At 35.4% G+C, this 16,328-nt stretch overlaps 1 protein-coding gene across 1 annotated transcript in view; it reads left to right on the top strand.

The window, feature by feature from the left end:
• Window positions 1–16,328, top strand: part of LOC105042962 (protein PTST homolog 3, chloroplastic) — a 45,497-nt gene that overhangs the window by 27,162 nt on the left and 2,007 nt on the right. Inside the window, 1 exon segment of the mRNA XM_073256333.1 lies at window positions 5,290–5,341. Coding sequence (XP_073112434.1) covers window positions 5,290–5,341 — 52 coding nt within the window.

Raw genomic sequence — 16,328 nt, 5'->3', positions numbered from 1 at the left:
TCCATGCTTAAAGAATTTATCTGCATTGTTGCAATTCTTTGAATGTTCAGCAGTGATTCCCTTTCCCTGTAGTTCAGCAACCTGTCGTGGATTTGATATTCTAGGATGGGAATTTTTTTTATTTAAAGTTGGCTTGGAAGACTTACCCAAATCCATAGGATTTCAGGCTGCTGACACCGAGTCGATTATTAAGAGCCTTCAGAACAGCGAATGTTTTGTCTTTCTCCACCTCTATGGCCATTTGAACAACATCCTCAAGGCCATAGATTCTCATAGTAGACAACTCTTTTGAATTTCATGCCTTAACCCATTTTCAAAACATCTAAAGTTTGCCTTCCATTGTCTATGACTTTGCACATGATAGTCAGTCATCAAATTTTCTTATGTAGTCAATCATGGACAGATTTGCTCATTGAAAAGTAACCAAATTGATCATAAGGTTATTCCTAAAAATCAAATGGTAGATATTTCTCCTGGAGATGCATCTTCATCTCCCCCCAAAAGTGTTACCGGTGGCTGCCTTTTGTTGTGGAACCTTCGGTTTGAATTTCCCCACCAAACTTTAGCATGGCCACCCAGGTTCATTCTTGCAAATGCAGCCCTACTTTTGTCAGTCATGTCTTACCGATCATAATATTCCTCAATTGCTTCAAGTCAGTCAACAAAAGCTTGAGCATCAATGTTGCTACCAAAGTCTGGTACATCAACTCGAACCTTTTTCATAATATCTCCCACAAAATATTTTTCAAGACTTTCTTTCACCAGTACTTGGCACAGCTTATCACTTGTGGTTTCTTGGGGTGCTTGATTGTGAATTTGATTTCTGGTAGCAGCCTTGTGGTAGGCCCAGCAGGCTGCTTTCCTTCATTACTGATTGAAGTTTCAGCTTCTTCATTGTATTGATAAGCTGCAGCATTGTTGTTAGCATCTTTAGCACCATCTTTTTGATTGGAGCCAATTCCATGACCTCATCTTTTGCATTTGGAGCTCCATATTCTCTATTTTGTCAAGAATCATGAGCAAAAGTTCCTCTCTGATAAACCTTACTCTAGGCTTTGCTACTCCATGTTGCCATCTCGAACCTATCTCTAATACCAAAATTGGCGTAGTAGATGTCTTGGGGCTAGTAGGAACCAAACCTTGTAAAGAAGGAATTGCCCCAATATCTTAGCATTGAACCAACTTCAGGAACTAGTAACTTTGTTTAGAACATAAAACATGCCTTTACAAAAGATATCTACCCTCATTTTATAGAGGAGGTTCGTAATTAAAGTATTATGAAAGCAACCAAGTCATGGTTGTCAATGGGTTGGGTTGGTATTGAGTTGTTTTACAAAAGTGCCAACCAACATTTTAAATCTCATGGGTTGTCATGATTTTCCATGAAATAAGACGTGCCATGTCCTGCCCCATCCTAGCAGCCATCTTGATCAAGCATCCTAGTACTTCATTGGGATATCATTTTTTTATTTTTTATTTTTTTAAGTTTTTCTTGGAGATTTTATTTTTTATTTTTTAAATGTATTTGGACTTCAAAAACAATGTATTTAGGGTAAATTAGCCCTATTTAGTGCTCCAAGTTAAGTGCTGTACAAAAATATTTATACTTACATTGTTATATTTATTGATTTTTCTTACTAAATTTTGATAATAATCTTTTATATGCTTCATAATTTTAAAAATAGAATATACATGGCTAAAGTAGAATGCTATAAGGTCGTAAGCTGTGCAACTCTACTTGTATTTATTTTTTTATCTTTTTTACCTTTTATAGAATACTATAAGGTTACAATTTTTGATTTGGGTCCTGGGTTAATGTCTAGGACCTTAGTAGCTTGAAGCAGGTGCAAATATGGATATATGAGAGCCACAATATAAAAAGGTGCAAAAGTGAAGTGCCCATACAAAAAGTATAATATAAAATATAATATTATATATATGTATGTATGTATCTCTATGGGGAAAGAGATCAATGTTGGAGTTGGGGATTGAACTTATGTGCACTTACGTGCTCAAAATTTTAAATCTTCTCCCTTAACCAATCAAGCAGAGCATCAACTTTCTTATAAAAGAATAACTAAAACTACTAAAGTATTTAAAGATAAATACCCAAAAAAAGGTACTAGAGAGTGAAGGGACACATGCCCCTTTCCACAAGCCTTTCCCTCATGTGGCACTGTCTCATTAATACCCCCAGACCCATCTTCCCCATCTTAAACCCTCTGCCCATCCTTCCTCAAAGCAAATTCCCATCTTCCCCTTTGTTCTCCAATTGGCGCATTCAATCTCTTCCCTAATTTGGTCCACCCTTGATATGTAGTGATAAAACCCTATTCTAAGCCCTGGATATTTGAAGTTTTTCTCAAATCGGAGAGACAATGATGATGTCAAAGAAATTGAAGCCCTCGATATCTAACAGCAAGCCCGCCAGATCTCCCTCTCTGATGTTCTCTGGGAGCACATCAAGAGGAATGGGAGTTGGGACAATTGCGCCACATGCATTTTGCCCGTGGTCCCCACATTATTGGGTAGGATGTAGGTGGGGCATCCCATGTTCCCAGGGATTGAGGTCCTGCCTCTGACCTAGTTTGCTTTTTTTTTTTTCTCAGAAGGTCCAGATTGGGACACACGGAACTTCCTCTATCCCACCAGGATTTGAAACGTTGGTGCCAATTAGCATTTTGTTAGCTATTACCTAAGTGATAGTTGTAAATAGGCTGGCAATGAATTATCAAGTAGTTGCTAGAATCTTCTAGCTGGTGGGCTTGGGCGTAGGTTAGTTCTAGTGAACTTGGGATTGGCCCATTGTGCTTTGGTCTGGAAGTCTTGGGCTAGTGAAGTTCCCAAAGTAGGCCTGCTTCAGTTTCTTGCCATAGTTTTGCATATTTTTCACCTCTAATATTTCATATGCTGTGGAGCGTTTGTATCAAATAGGTCAACCTATCAAAGTAGAGTTCGCTTAAGTTAATAAAATTGGAAAAAAGAAGAAGTAAGAATGAAGTGGAACCAAGAAATAAAAAACCCTTTGCCTAATGGGTAAGCAAAGTTTTACTTCAGTGGAGTGCTGATTGTGCTTGTTTTTTTTTGCTGTAATCTCACAAGGAAAACCATCAAGAATGATGATGCTAAAATGTGAATTCTCCTTGATATAATGGTGCAATTACCTTAAGCTCTAATGCTAAAATAATGCAGATGGCTAGAGATAGAAGAAAGGAAGACAAAAAAGAACACAGCAACATGAAAATAATTATGTGAAAAAGGACTCCATCCGATAATCTCCAAAAATTAGAATCCAACTTAGTATTCCAATTCTTTATCTTCAAGACTTGGTGTATTGGAATATGTAAAATAAAAGAAAAATTCTGACCTTTACCTAAATTTAACCCTGCCAGTTCACTGTTGGGCCTTTTGGAAGCTCCAAGAACATGATCTTTTTGATTCTAGCCCTTTCCCATAAGCCTTAAGAAATAACAATGACCCAAAAATATCAAAACCTGACTTAGCAACCTACTTGTGACTTGAAGTTTGCTGAAACAATGGCTAGTGCTTTAAAGTTGGTTGATGCTACTATAAATGACTTTGGTGAAAATAGGCCTGAAAACAACCGGCTGAAAATTGCAGAAACAGTTCTTTTGCGATTAAACTAATTTTGGTGGTAGAACATGAAGTTTGGAATTTTCAATAGCTTCCCAGTGAGAGAGCTGTAAATCTCTTATTGCAATCTGACTTCTTGTTAGCAGCCTTGATGCTCTCCATTAATGAAACACCATTAATTTGATTAGTAAAGATCCAAATTTGTGCTGCACCCCAAAAGAAGTTCCAATTTGCTTCTTGCTTTTACTCCATTGAGGCCCTGCCTAAGAATAAGATGACGAATCAAGTACCTAGTTCTCCATAATGATTGATTGAATATATATGTTTTTTACTTTTATTTAATTTTTGGTTATGCTATATTTCTAAGCTTATGTAGTTTCTGATTGCATACCCAGAAGATATTTGAGAAAAGATTACATTTCGATTACCTAGCTTATTATCTATCAGCATCCATATGTATCTTTAGACCATTCATTTTTTGTCTTCGTGAAAAAATACAGTCATCCAGCCTTAAAAAGATTTGGCATATTCTTGTAAAACATTTAACCTCGTGTGATACTTCAGCAGTACATGCATGCTAGTTAGGTATACAAAACATAATGCAGGTCAGATCACCCATGAAAAGCTTATTATCAAACCTTAGCTCATGTAGGACACCAATTAGAGTCTGCTCAGTTTTTGCTTTCAGTCTATTATTAGATAAGGAAAAATGGATGTTAATATCTGTGAAAACACAGCAGCAGCTCCTCACCATTGATTGAAGTTTATGCAACCCAAACTTGGTGGGTTCTGTCAATAAAAGAGGATTTTAGAACATATCATAGGTCTATTCTGCAAGGTGAATGACTAGCTCACAGCTTCTAGGCTAATAGGAAGCAAATTAATTTTAATTAGTTCCTCACAATTCAACAAGATCAAAGTTCACTATGCTTGTGCCAGCCGGTTGGCAGCACGGTTTGGTACGCTTCCGTGCTATTCCGTGTCAGGCCTGAACCGACATGGCAGAGAGAACAAGAGAGAGGGAAAATCGGAGAAAGGAAGAGAGAGAAAGAGATGGTGGAGAGGCTGACGGTGCCTGTCGGAGGGCGGCGGAGGCCCTCGGATGATTGAAGGAGTGGCTGATCTGCTCTTGTTTCTATCCAATGGAGGCCGGGGAGGAAAATTCGCTCATTTGAGGGCCTCCGTAGCCCTCCGACAGCCATCGCTGGCCTCCTTGCCCTCTCCCGCTTCTTCCCTCCCCCTCTCTCTCTCTCTCTCTCTCTATATATATATATATATATATATATATATATATATATATATATTCTTCTCTTCAGAGGAAGGCGGAGCTCTAGAGGCCCTGACGGTCTCCCACCTTTTCCTCGCCTCCCCACCTCCTCTCTCTCTTTCCTTATCCCTCCCCCTGTCCTCACTGGTATTTCATTTCGAATGGTGGAACCGTCCCAGTGGGCCGCCGATATGGTCTGGCATGCCTGAATCGGGTGGTTCGGGATTGTTCGGCAAACCTGTTACAAAACTATTTTCACCCTTAAATTTATGATTTTCCTTCACTTTATTTACTTCATGCTATTTTGAACCAATAGCTCTTTATACTCTCTTCAAAGGAGCTCTATGAGTATTGCTTAGCTCTTTCTTATAATATACCATGAAGGTTTATGAGTACTGCTTAGCTCTTTCTTATAATATACCATGCAGGAAACCTTTACTCTGGTCAACAATGTTATGGCTTTATCCTGGAGTTTACGAGGTATGGAAAACTGCAAGACTAATCTCCTGTGATGTAAGGCTATGTTAGATAAGTAAAATGTGATTTAATAGAAAATTAAATAAATCAACATACTCTAAATTCACACTCTTATTGACTTATCTTGTACATTCAATTGGATACTTTTTTATTCTTATATCCTCTCTTCTTTTATTCTTGATTTGAAAAGAATGTTTTTGCAAATTCAGTTGAAAAGTTTAACAAGGTACCATAACAGTTATAAGAGGTCCATTTTAAATGTGAAGAAATGAATGACATATACGCAATAACTATGGCCTCATCAAACCTCTCTGACACAAAGAAGCCACCTCTGTAGACCATGACCAGCATTGCAAATTTTCAATGATTTTCTCTGCAATATTTCTGGGTATTCAAGACAGACTATCTACTCAAATTAGGCTATTGTTTTAGGATTTTAGATAGACATCAATAAGGATTGGAGTGCAGTACTATTGTGCTTCTGCAACTCAATGACTTGTATTTGACTATATTATGCTAGCACTTTGTTACACTAGGGAAAGCAGTATTTTATCATTTAAACTACTTTCAAATTTTTTTTAGTGGGAGGTATCCTGTTATGCCCCCCATCCAAGATCGCGAGCCAGAGGTCGCAACAACCGCCGCATACTTATGAAGAACTTTTTCCATAAGTATGCAAGACATCTCATCACGATATCAATGCATCACAGTGGAATAAAATTCAAATTATTATTATTCAACTTTAATTCAAATAACTAAATCAAATGTCTTACATCCAATAAAGTTTCACTAAAAATAAAATAATAGATCTAAGTTCAATGAAGTTGACAATGCTAAATCTCATTTCTAAAAGTTCTGTCCTAACATTATTACCTACGCTCGTAATTAATTATCTGATCTGAAAAAAATAAAAAAAGAAATAATGAGCTAGACAGTCAGTAAGTAACAAATATTTCAACTAGATATTTCAGTTATTATATAATATTCAAGAACAATGCTGTGAATAAACATAAAAATATATTTTATGTTAATTTAATGCAAATCCAATCTTTTCAAATATTTATATACAATATAATCATAAATCTGATTCAAATCAAAATACTCATAACTCAATAGCCACGATTATAACCAACATTTAACCCCCATTGACGGGGTCCACTGAATACCAATGCATAATCCTCACTGGTAGGGTCCATTGAATACCAGCGCACAACCCTCATTGGCAGGGTTCACTAAATACCAGTACATAACCCTCACTAGTAGGGTCCACTGAGTACCAATGTATAATCTCCATTGACAGGGCTCACTGATTACCAACGTATAATCTCCATTGATGGAGCCCACTGAAATATAGTTAGGCTGAGAGCATAAATTCGATCTGTATCAAAATATTTGTATCATAACATATCATAATTTTCACTGAATATATATATAATCAATAAACTATAGTATTTCAGAATCATTTTTCGTTCAAAACACAATTTCATAAATCATGCATAATTTTAAAGAATAATTATTTATTTTTTAAAATAAATATGAAATATCTCGAAAAGATTATTCATTTCTTATTTTTCATAGACCACTGAGCGAACAAATCAATTAACTTTTAAGAAATTTTTTAGTGCCTATTATTCAAAATTATATTTTTACATTAATTCTAATTCAGAATTAGATCTAAACAAATTTCAAATCAAAACTCCAATTAAGATCGGATTCTTCACTAAATTCAATCAAAATCGTTAAAAAAAGTCCTTCACTGGGCTAATGTTAGAAAAATAACTTCAAGAGAAAAATCCATCAAGAGAGAGAATTAATCTAGAGAGAGAAAATTCTAGAGAGAGTATAGAAAGAGAAATTAGAGAGAGAAAATCCAACATTCTAGAGAGAGAAAATAAGGGTTCAGACTTAAGGGAGAGAGAAGAGATAGAAACTCTTTTTTTTTAGTTATTTATTTTTTTCTTTCCTTTCTCTTTCTTTTCTTTTCTTTTTTCTTTCCTCTTTTTTTCTCTTTTTTTTCCTTCACGAGAGAGGAAACCCACGTCCCTCTCTCTTCCTTCTTCCACAGAATAGGGGATCCTTTGATCCCCTTGTTCGCAAGGCAAGGGAGGTCCACTCCTGGCCGACGACCATGATGGTCGGAGAAGGCTGCGGTGGCGACGGCATGCCAGGTCCGGTGACCAGCGACGGCAACCAGCAACCGAAAAAATCATCAAAACGAACGGTAGAACAGGGGTTTCCAAAATCTCAATTTTTCTTTCAAAATATAGCAAATAAAAACTCAAAATCTCAGTCTAAATTTCCAAAAGAGATTAAAGAGGAACTTCTTAAAGGTAATACTTGGGTTCTCAGAGATCTTGGGACCTCAAAACTGTGGCAAAATTCTTTAAATCAAGAACAAATAGAGAAGAACTTGGAAGAATGATTAGGGAGAAAAAGGATGAACCTTGGTGATGAAAATTTGTAGAGGGGAAGGGGTTAAATTTATAGCGAAAAATTTTGAGTTTTAAAGGAGTTGGGACTTGTCTTTTGGATCGGAAGAAAACTCTTAATAGGAGTCTTCTTCGTTTGGCTCCTATTTTTCGATGTCCCAGCATGTTTTTCCAGCACATGCAACACACGTGCTGGCTTAAGGCCTTCCCTTTGTTTTTGGTTCGTGCTTTAATATCTGTGCAACTATAAGATTTTTGGTTTGGGGTATTACATTCTCCCCTCTTAAAAAGAAATTTCATCCTCGAATTTTTTTTTTCTTGCTAAGTCCTCAAAATGCAGTACTTTTCTCTCAAGTCATAGTCAATCCCCAAATTTCTAAATCGAATCCTTCATTATAACATTTTTCAAATCGAATTATTGTTCTCATTAACTTGAAAATAACTCAAACCACTATGCTTCCACTGCGCACTCATCAATGCACTTATGTCAAATCTAGGTTTCTAAGTCATATCATAATTAATATAATTTATTGTCCCAATGTCCCTTGTGTCTATCCGTCTACACTCATATCTGATTCAATGTGTCATAATTTTACTTATGCTCTGATCCCACATTAATTGTCATGCCTCCGACCCAAGATCGCGAGCCAGAGGCTATGGCAACCGTCGCATACTTATGAAGAACTCTCCATAAGCATACAAGGCATCTCATCACGATATCAATACATCACAGTAGAATAAATTCAAATAATTATTATTCAACTTTAATTCAAATAACTAAATCAAATGTCTTACATCCAATAAAGTTTCACTAAAAATAAAATAATAGATCTAAGTTCAATGAAGTTGATAAAGCTAAATCTCATCTCTTAAAGCTTTGTCCCAACATTATTATCCACACTCACAATTAATTATCTGAATCTGAAAAAAATAAAAAGAGAGGTAATGAGCTAGACAGTCCAGTAAGTAACAAATATCTCAACTAGATATTTCAGATATTATATAATATTTAAGAACAATGCTGTGAATAAATATAAAAATATATTTCACGCTAATTCAATGCAAATCCAATCTTTTCAAATATTTATATACAATATAATTATAAATCCGATTCAAATCAAAACACTTATAACTCAAAAGCCACGACTATGACCAACGTTTAACCTTTATTGATGGGGTCCACTGAATACTAGCGCATAATCTCTACTTGCAGGGTTCACTGAATACCAGCGCACAACCCTCACTAGTAAGGTCCACTAAATACTAGCGTACAACCCCCACTAGTAGAGTCCACTGAGTACCAAGTATAATCTCCATTGGCAGGGCCCACTAATTACCAACGTATAATCTCCATTGGCGGAGCCCACTGAAACATAGACTGTGAGCATAAATTCGATCTGTATCAAAAAACTTTTGTATCATAACATATCATAATTTTCACTGAACATATGTATAATCAATCAATCATAGTATTTTAGAATCACTTTTTGTTTAAAATACAATTTCATAAATCATACATAATTTTAAAGAATAATTATTTATTTTTCAAAATAAATATGAAATATCTTGAAAAGATTCATTACTTACCTTTCACAGACCACTAAGCGAACATATCGATTAACTTTTAAGAGATTCTTCAGTGCGTATTATTCAAAATTATATTTTTGCCTTAATTCTAATTCAGAATTAGATCTAAATAAATTCCAAATCAAAATCCCACTTAGGATCAGATCATTCACTAAATTCGATCAAAATCATCAAAAAAAGAAGTCCTTCACTGGGCTCATCTTAGAAAAATAAGTTCAAAAGAGAAATCCATCAAGAGAGAATCAATCTAGAGAAAAAAAAATTTAGAGAGAGAAAGTCTGTAGAGAGAAATTAGAGAGAAAAAGTCCAATATTCTAGAGAGAGAAAGCAAGGGTTCAGACTGAAGGGAGAGAGAAGAGAGAGATTCTTTTTTTTTAGTTATTTTTTTCTTTCCTTTTCCTTTTTCTTTTCTTTTTTCCTCTTTTTTTCTTCACGGGAGAGGGAACCCACCTCCCTCTTCCTTCTTCCACGGAATAGGGGACCCTTTGATCCCCTTGTTCGCAAGGCAAGGGAGGTCCACTCCCGGCCGACGACCATGATGCCGAAGAAGCTGCGGCGGCAACGACATGCCAGGTCCGATGACCGACGACGGCAACCAACAGTCGAAAAAATCATGAAAACGAATGGTAGAATAGGGGTTTCCAAAATCCCAATTTTTCTTTCAAAAGACAGCAAATAAAAACTCAAAATCTCAGTCTAAATTTCTAAAAGAGATTAAAAAGGAACTTCTTAAAGGTAATATTTGGGTTCTTAGAGATCTTGGGACCTCAAAACCGTGGCAAAATTCTTCAAACCAAGAACAAATAGAGAAGAACTTGGAAGAACGATTAGGGAGAAAAAGGATGAATCTTGGTGATGGAAATCTGTAGAGGGGAAAGGGTTTCAATTTATAGTGAAAAATTTTGAGTTTTAGAAGAGTTGGGACTCCTCTTTTGGATCAGAAGAAAACTCTTAACAGGAGTCTTCTTCATTCGGCCCCTGTTTTCCTGTGTCCCAGCATGTTTTTCCAACACATGCAACACACGTGCTGGCTTAAGGCCTTCCCTTTGTTTTTGGTTCATGCTTAAATAGCCGTGCAACTATAAGATTTTTGGTTTAGGGTATTACATATCCATGTTAACATTTTCCATGTGCCATCAAAATCAAATTATTGAAAAATGTGCTAATACTTATAAACACATTACAATGCATGTAACTGTTCATGACACCACTTTATGGAAATCTGGCTTTCCAACTAATGCTAACTAGTATTGTATATGATAAGGATCTCAAATGTTAAAATTAAAAAATATATATCTTCCTATTTCAGTACCTTTTAGTTAAAATTTTAACTTTGATATTTGAATGTCATGTTAAAATTACTGATCAATCTTGACGTGTTTTGTACTGTATCATTGCTATACATGATGGTACAGGCTGATATTAGTTTAGTATTCACACCTACGAAGTACTTGCTTCTGTTTCATGCTGAAAACCTATGATTTGGGTGTTGGTCCATGCCAACCATGCTATGCGTGGGTGCATGTGTGACACAATATGCATATCGTAGGAATCAACATGTGCTGTATGGCTAGGTATGACTAGGTATCACTTGATATGGAGCCTTTTTTTGGTTATTTGCATATATACTCTTACAAAAATGGCTTATTATATATTTGCCTTTTGAAAATCATTATTTGCATATATATACCGCTTAAATCATGCTATTTTGCATGAATGCTCCTTTAGTTATTATTGTCCTGATAGATAACCTAATAGGGGAGATGAATTGGATTTTTCAAAAATTGTTACAATTTTAAGCCAAGTATGTGCTCAATTAAAGTAAATTAAGTGTATAATGGAAGCAATAAATATGTGCAGCAAAATAAATGATAAATCAATACACAATATGAGAACTAAAGCAAACAACACAAACACAATAATTTATAGTGGTTCAGTGCTAAATCCAGCATCTACGTCCACGCCCCAAGTCTCCCTACTTGAGAATTTCGCTATAATCTTCTTGATTGCACTATGATTGTTTTAACCAGGCTCACAATCAATACAACCGATTATTTTAGTATGCTCATAATTAACTCAGTTGATTTTGCATAGAAAATCAATCAAAATTTTTTCAACTAAGTCATTCCTAGATTTAGTCAATACAATGTCTAATTACGGACTTGGACAAGCCTATCCGATTAGTTTCTATACCATGAAACTTATAAAGAAACAAGATATACAATAAAAATTAGATAGAACAAGACAGAGCACAATAAGAATAAAACTCGTTGAACCTCAATTGAAGTCGATGATGAATGCTCGTTGAAGCTTTGATTTTTCTTCTTCAATGAATGAAAGGATTTTCAATGGTTGCAGAGGATGTTCTCTTGGAAGCTTGCTCAATTAATTATACTTAATTATTCTCTTTTTGACTTATTCAAGAATATTAAATGCTTTCATCAAGAACTTGAGTTTTTTTTTCTTCTCTTTGATCCACTCTCTTAGCTCTTGATTATGTTTTGAAGCTTTTAAATCCTTTAAAGAAGCCAGACTAGTCATTTTTAGCCATTGGGGATCAAAAACTAACAGTTAAAAACTATTTGAAATAAATTTAAATTTCTGTAGATTTAGCCATTATTGCTGTTAGCCACAGTTTAATTGTCTCGGGATAAAGTGGGGGTTGACTTAAGTGGGAGTCGGCTCGTAGTTAAAGAGTCCGCTTGAAGACTTGCACTGAAACTTCTGTGTTCTGTCTTTTCTGAGAGAGTCGATTTGGAGTCAAGTAGGGGTTGACTCCATTACAAAAGCTTCCAAAATACTTCAAATACTTTTTCAAACACTTCAAATACTTCTCAACTTTAGAATTTGTTTTTTTAAGCTTCTCTATACTTTTTTAAATGTTCAAGCTCATTGTGCTCCCTATAAAACAAATTAACTTCTCCAAAAACACAATTATTAGTATTGCATTTAAATATTTTTACTCATCAAAATCAATCATTGGGTCAACATATATATTTTTGTCTAATGATGTTAGTAAGTAACTGGTTTAAGCATCATTTGACATTATTACCCTTTATTTTAATATGCTTTAAAAGAATTGGCATTCAATTTGTATTCAAAAGAACTACATTTTTATATAAATTTTTAAGGGTATTAATGTAAAAGTCTAATAAATCTATTTTACACTTAAATCGGTTATTTATTAACATCATCATTGGAAAATCTAATGGGTGGGGTATTCATGCAAAAACAAGATGATTTGAGGATTATTTCTACAAATAGTGATTTTCGGAGGGTAAATATGCAATAAGCAATATTCGTAAGATTATATACGCAAAAAAACTTTTTGGTGGTATGGAACAACAACACATTTTTTGTCAGCCATTGGTTGACATGTCCACCAGCACTGACATTTGAATCCTTGACAAATAACCTTACAAAATAATTCTAATCATATGGTACTGTATTATGTAACACACTTCCATTATAATTAATTTTATTGTTCATTAATTATATAGAGAAGATATGGCTCAAATACTTTTACAGTGCTTCCCAGCTTAGACAAAGAAATGGTATAAAATGAAGGTTGGTGTTGCCAAGGTTGATATGCATATTAGTAGACTGATGAGGATTTCCTTCAACAAATATTTCCTTTGGTAAATACAAGATATACAAGATAAAATACAAGATGGTACACCTTGCATCAACAAAGTTGATCTTTTAGGGTTTCTACAATTAAAGGATGGATGAAACCTCTATTTTGAGATATGACACTGATATAACTTTTGGGTTTATACCAATGAACAAAGAAAATACAACTTGAGCAATGAATTGATAAGTTGAATAAAGGCTCTAGAAAAAGAAAAAAAGAAAAGGGATTCCTTTCCATTCGTGTACCTGAAACAAGGACCAGAAATCATGACAATAGATGAGAATCCTTGACCAAAACGTATGATTCTTTATTTAATGGACCATGTCATAGAGCAATAATGATTGTAATCCCTTATATGGAAGATTCAATAAAAAGACTTTGGGTAACTAAGATCCATGGGCCACTTCATAATAATGCCTAAGAATTCTTAAGATTCGGTCGAGAGAGAACCAGAAAATTGAGAATTTCCAATTTTGAGGAGGAAGAGACAAAAGAAAAGGAGAAAATAAACAAGGAGACAGAGGAAATTAAATGGACAGCAATATCAGAAACTTGGATATCAATGATTAAAGAGCGATTTCCCTGATATTTTGAGTCTTTGTGGGTTACCTGGTCAACAAAATCTTTTTCCAAGGTCAAAATTCTAAGAGAGCTATGCAAAGCTTGCTTCATCTTATGTTTACATAAATTGATTTTAGCAAACTGTAAAACCAGACACCCCCTTAATGCATTATTTGTTTCAAAATAAAATTTGCACAGTGCACTCATATATTGCCTCTTGTTTTAGGTATTTTACTATAATCCAACTGACAGAATTGACATTCAGTTGGAAAATCTCTCAAGGATATTATCATGGCAGAAGCTACTGATTTCAAGATATAAGATTCAAAATCAAATGCCCAACCTTTTAGATATTCAATAAAGCAAACCCCAAAATTTGTAGTAATGGTTATCTAACTTCCAGAACTTTGAGAAAGATCCATAGGAAGAGACCCAAGTATAGTTTAGAATCCTGGTTGTCAAATTATAACTCTGACATCCGATATTTAGAATCTGATTGCCAATGTGGGATTGAAACCCTAATATCTGAGGCATCACAGAGAACATGATGTCATCATATTTTAATATAAGAAAATAAGCATAAAGAGATTTAAGGGGATGGAGGGGATTGGACAAAACCTTACTAGATCCAAATTTCTGTCCAGCTGGAGTTAGATTTGGATAGAAAATTTGTATCCAATCAATTTTAGATATGGAGTTGGATATGGAGGTAGAAAATCTTTGGGATATGGACATGACTAAGTTTTCTTCCCTCATATTTGCATCTGGAAATTCAGAGAATGAACATTTCGGTAGAACATTTATATGTCTCGATTTTTATCACATAATTCATGTTTTCACATAGGTGCTTGCTGAAATCGTGGTCAAGTAATTAAAGATCAGCTCCTTAGGTGTCCTCATCTTTTATGATTATTTCATTTAATGTTTTTTTTGTTATAGAACTTCACTCATCAATTCCATTTGTATCTCAACTAATACATGACTTATATTTTTCTGTTTAAAATGAATATTGGATATAAGTAACATCCAATTTAGATGGGTATGTAAATGGTATTTAGATAGATAAAAATTCAGTATTGGTTTAATCTCATAAACTGTATTCGTTTATGGTGAATAAATGTGTATGCAAATATGGATATGCCATTGTCTGCTCTTTTCAGCCCCCATGTCGAGGGGTTTAGGACCACCTGATCCCCATTTTGAAAACAGATAATAAAGTCCAAATATATTTCTCTTCTGAATTGACAATCGGACTTGCAATATCTAGGCTTTAAGAGTACAACAAAGGAAGCAAACTGATGATTGACTGCTAGGGGGTGTTTAGTTGGGGGAGTTAGGATGGATGACTCTCATTCCAACTATTTGATTGGAGGGAGTTCTATTCTGATTCCAATTCTAGGATGGAATAGGATAACCCAATCCCTCCGTAACTAAATCCGGACTCTCCCCAATGGAGTCAAAATCTCATTCTGATGGAATGAGAAAAAAAAAAAAAAAAGAGCACCGATCGCCCATCCTTCTCGAGTTGGGGCTCATAACCTTTGCCTTGATGACTCGGCCATCGCCGCCATGCTCATACTTATCGGTGCCAATGAGGAGCTCCAAGATGAAGCTCTGTTAGAGCGGAAACGATAGTCGAGGGTCAAAAGAGAGGAGGTGGAAGTGGGCGATGAGACCTCTGTAGGCAGCGGACATGGCGGCAGGCAAAGGAGAGCTCAAGGAGAGAGGAGAGAGATGTGAGAGGCAAGGGAAGTCGAGAATAGTGATGAGGCCTCTAGGGGCGGCGAACATGGCGGCGGGCAGAGGAGAGATCAGGGAGAGAAGAGAGAGATGTGGAGGGCGAGGGGAGTGAAGGGCAGTGATGAGGCCTCTAGAAGTGGCGGACATGGCATCGGGCAGAGGAGAGCTTACGGAGAGAGGAGAGAGATGTTGGGGGTGCGGGGAGCAGAGGTGAGTGATGAGTCCTTGGATGTGGTAGACATGGCGGAGATGGAGAGACATACGGTGGTGACTAAAGCTTCTGGTTACATCGGAGAGAGATGTGAAGGGGAGCTTTTGGTTAATAAAATATAGAAAAATATGGAGAGAGATGTGGCTTGTTATGAGGCTTATAGAGGAGGGATGCATCGTCAGAGCCACCGTTAGAGATCTTTGTCATTTGTTAGTGGTCAATCTCTAGCTCCTCCCGTGCTCTATAAACCAACTTCTTTTATTACAATTAACTTTTTTTTTCATAAATTTATCACATTAGTCATTTAGCTAACTGAGTTCGATATACTTAGCATAAAGCTGCACGATATGCTCGCCATCCAATGCATCTGATTTCTTAGTGAGCTTCTGCATATTTATGATGGTAAAAAGTCCAGATAACTTGAAGCATTTGATTAGGAATTTTATTGATTGCTAAATTATTATTAATAAGTTTTGGGGGAAGCACTCTGCTTCCTCCATTTGTCTTAAAAAAAATGCTGATTGCCCAATTAAAAGGATGGTTTGCCCAATAAGGCCTCTGGGTCAATTGAGCTTATCCTATTGGTGTTCTCAACTTGATTAAATACTAACATGTCAACAATGCATAGGGTCTTTTGCCTTGCTCAAGTAAATTTGATGTAACATTATAACCCCATAGTTATTATTATTATGCTCAACTCTTATTTAATATCAATTTTTAAAAATAATTAATTTTTGAAGATTTTTAGTTAAGGATAAAAATGAAAATTTGAGTTGACTCCAATTTCTATCTTTATATGAACCAACCAACAATAACGGAAATTATCCA

This window comes from Elaeis guineensis, chromosome 4 (genome assembly GCF_000442705.2).
Source record: "Elaeis guineensis isolate ETL-2024a chromosome 4, EG11, whole genome shotgun sequence".
In the NCBI taxonomy this organism is placed as follows: Eukaryota; Viridiplantae; Streptophyta; class Magnoliopsida; order Arecales; family Arecaceae; genus Elaeis; species Elaeis guineensis.
This window is presented reverse-complemented; position numbering and strand designations above follow the sequence as displayed.